Below are 2,263 nucleotides of genomic sequence, written 5' to 3'. Positions count from 1 at the left end.
AACCCAACAATCAGAATTTTACAGTTTCCTAAGCACTATTTAACTAGCACGAACTGTGGTTAAAAAATAAAAAAATAAAAAAACAAAACAAAACAAAATAGCTTTTTAGGAAGCACTAGGGCATGGCAGTATTAAACAAAGGGACTTGATAAAACAGAATAGAATGGTGGCCACATATAGCTATTAATTTGTTGGGTACTCCAATAGACAAAGAGACATTTACTTACAACGAGATTGTAAATTAGTCACCTTACTGCTATCATTTTAACTTTTTCACATAACAATGTATAATTAGTTTGAATACAACTTCAATGACATTCCCGTGATAAGAAAGTTGCTCTCCACATTTTCTTATAAGTAACAGATAGCAAAGGTCGGTCCCAAACTAAAAGCAAACTACAAAAAGTGAAGAATATGATAAGATGGGTTCTAATCTTGATTCTTCTACTACTCACTCAACTTCTTCCTAGCTAGTTCCTTCCAAGCAATACAGAATCTGGTTCCTCCACTCACTCATGCTAACATTGCCTTTACACTAATATTAAATTATTAATTATTAATTAATTAATTAATTAATTAATTCACATCCAAACCATACATCTAAAACACCTTCCCAGTTTTTGGTTTTTTTTCTTCTCTCTCTCTCTCTCTCTCTCTCCCACTCTCTCTTCAGTTACCTGTTAAATTATTTCTTGGCCTCTAGTTTGGTAGGACAAGGTGGAGAGGCAGGTGATGCTGATGACACAGTAGGCCAAAACTGAGCGTTCTTCACCTTTGAGACACTGGCAAGGACACTCAATGGGGTTACATCTCCAGTGACTGTCACCTTCTTTGCTGCGAAGTCTATGTTGAATGATGTCACCCCTGCCCACATAATTGAAACACAAATATTGAGTTAAGTTTATACATTCATTGATAAAATTAAAATTACCATAAGTAGATGTTAGCTATGTTGAATGAAATGTTATTGCAATTGAGAAAGGGAAACGATTTCCGCACACTCTTTTTTTCTCTCTGCACACTTCAATTCATTATTGTTTCTTTATTCTTGTTTGATTTATTTCAATACAAAGATCAGAAATAGACATGGGTGTGCCGTGTGCATGAGAAGAAGGGAATGGGTGCGGAATTCACTTTCCTGGAATGATGCAATCTAGTAAAAATGTTTCAGCTTTAAAGAGCTAAACAAATTACCTTCCATTCTGGATAGATGTTTTCTCAGTTTTCCTACACACCCTTTGCAGTGAAGGGACACCATCAATACAACAACCTGCAAAAGAAGATCATTTTAGAAGTAATCATTTAAACAATTACTCAAGGCTTTGATTATTCTCCGACCTGGGATTCATACTCTCGACAATTTAAACCAAATTTGAAACCATTAACATTCTTTAATGTTACCTCTATGCATATAAACTAACAATCTGAGCAAGAAAAACAGAAAAATTTGGACAAACCTGGCTGGAAGGCGGTGGCAGTGGCGGTGGCGTTGGTGGTTTTTTGTCTTTTGTCAGAGATGAGGAAGAAGAGCCAATTGAAGAGGTAGTAGATTTATTTTCTGTGATTATTTTCACTGCATTCTTTTTCTGCCCAACCGGAACCAATGCCAAAACCGGATCGTAATCCGATAACCCATCAAAGATCACAGTATCACTCAAAAGGGATCTCGAGGAGCCAGGAGGAGTAATAAGATCGATAGGGTTGGCAGAGCTCTTCCTAACAACACTCTCACTTAGAACAGAAGAAAACTTCTTAACATTTTCATCCAACTTTCCATGAAAAATATTACTAGTACTCTTCCTCTTCTGATCATTTTCTTTTGAGGAGCTCTTGGTACTTGGTCTAAGTGACGAGGAGGTTGCTTTTTTCTTGTTCTTTGGGAGTTGGTGGTAGGCCTTGGGGTTGATGGGGGATTGGGAAGAGCATGGAGCAATGGGAAGGGTTCTGGAGCTTGTGCTTCTTCTTGCATCTTGGATGATGGGGTTGTGGCGGTCGAGGGCTCGGCCGCCGAGTTGTACGATGGAGGAGGATGCTTGATGATCCATGTTCATGCATATGGCTGTTGAAGCTTGGGATGCACAGAATATGTCTATGCCTTTCATCTTCATATTTGATATGATAACACAGTGTGGGAACCAGTGGTTTAGAGAATCTGCATAAAAGGGGAAATGAGAGAGAGAGAGAGAGAGAGAGAGAGCTAGGTTTAGAAAAGATGGTAGGTAGTTTAATTTCTGCTTTTGAGGTTGAAGCTTCGTCTTGGAGA

At 38.1% G+C, this 2,263-nt stretch overlaps 1 protein-coding gene across 1 annotated transcript; it reads right to left on the bottom strand.

Moving 5' to 3' along the window:
- Nucleotides 1-261: 261 nt before the first annotated feature.
- LOC103423409 (protein SODIUM POTASSIUM ROOT DEFECTIVE 1-like) lies at nt 262-2,263 on the bottom strand. The gene is made up of 3 exons (XM_008361482.4): nt 1,458-2,263; nt 1,195-1,270; nt 262-864 (listed from the first exon to the last, which is right to left on the bottom strand). Exons 1-3 carry the CDS (start codon nt 2,106-2,108, stop codon nt 686-688), a joined length of 906 nt encoding a protein of 301 aa, XP_008359704.2. The 5' UTR covers nt 2,109-2,263; the 3' UTR covers nt 262-685.

The sequence above is a fragment of the Malus domestica genome, chromosome 12 (genome assembly GCF_042453785.1).
Source record: "Malus domestica chromosome 12, GDT2T_hap1".
Classification (NCBI taxonomy): domain Eukaryota; kingdom Viridiplantae; phylum Streptophyta; class Magnoliopsida; order Rosales; family Rosaceae; genus Malus; species Malus domestica.
The sequence above is the reverse complement of the archived record's forward strand: the minus strand, read 5'-3'. Positions and strand labels throughout refer to the sequence as shown.

What these genes read in the sequence shown, in the direction of transcription:
- LOC103423409 (XM_008361482.4), bottom strand. Translation starts at nt 2,108, where the DNA reads ATGAAGATGAAAGGCATAGACATATTCTGTGCATCCCAAGCTTCAACA. An exon ending in TGCCACCGCCTTCCAGCCAG is followed by an intron (nt 1,271 to 1,457) that starts GTTTGTCCAAAT and finishes CTTCTTTTGCAG; the next exon opens with GTTGTTGTATTGATGGTGTC. An exon ending in ACATCTATCCAGAATGGAAG is followed by an intron (nt 865 to 1,194) that starts GTAATTTGTTTA and finishes TTATGTGGGCAG; the next exon opens with GGGTGACATCATTCAACATA.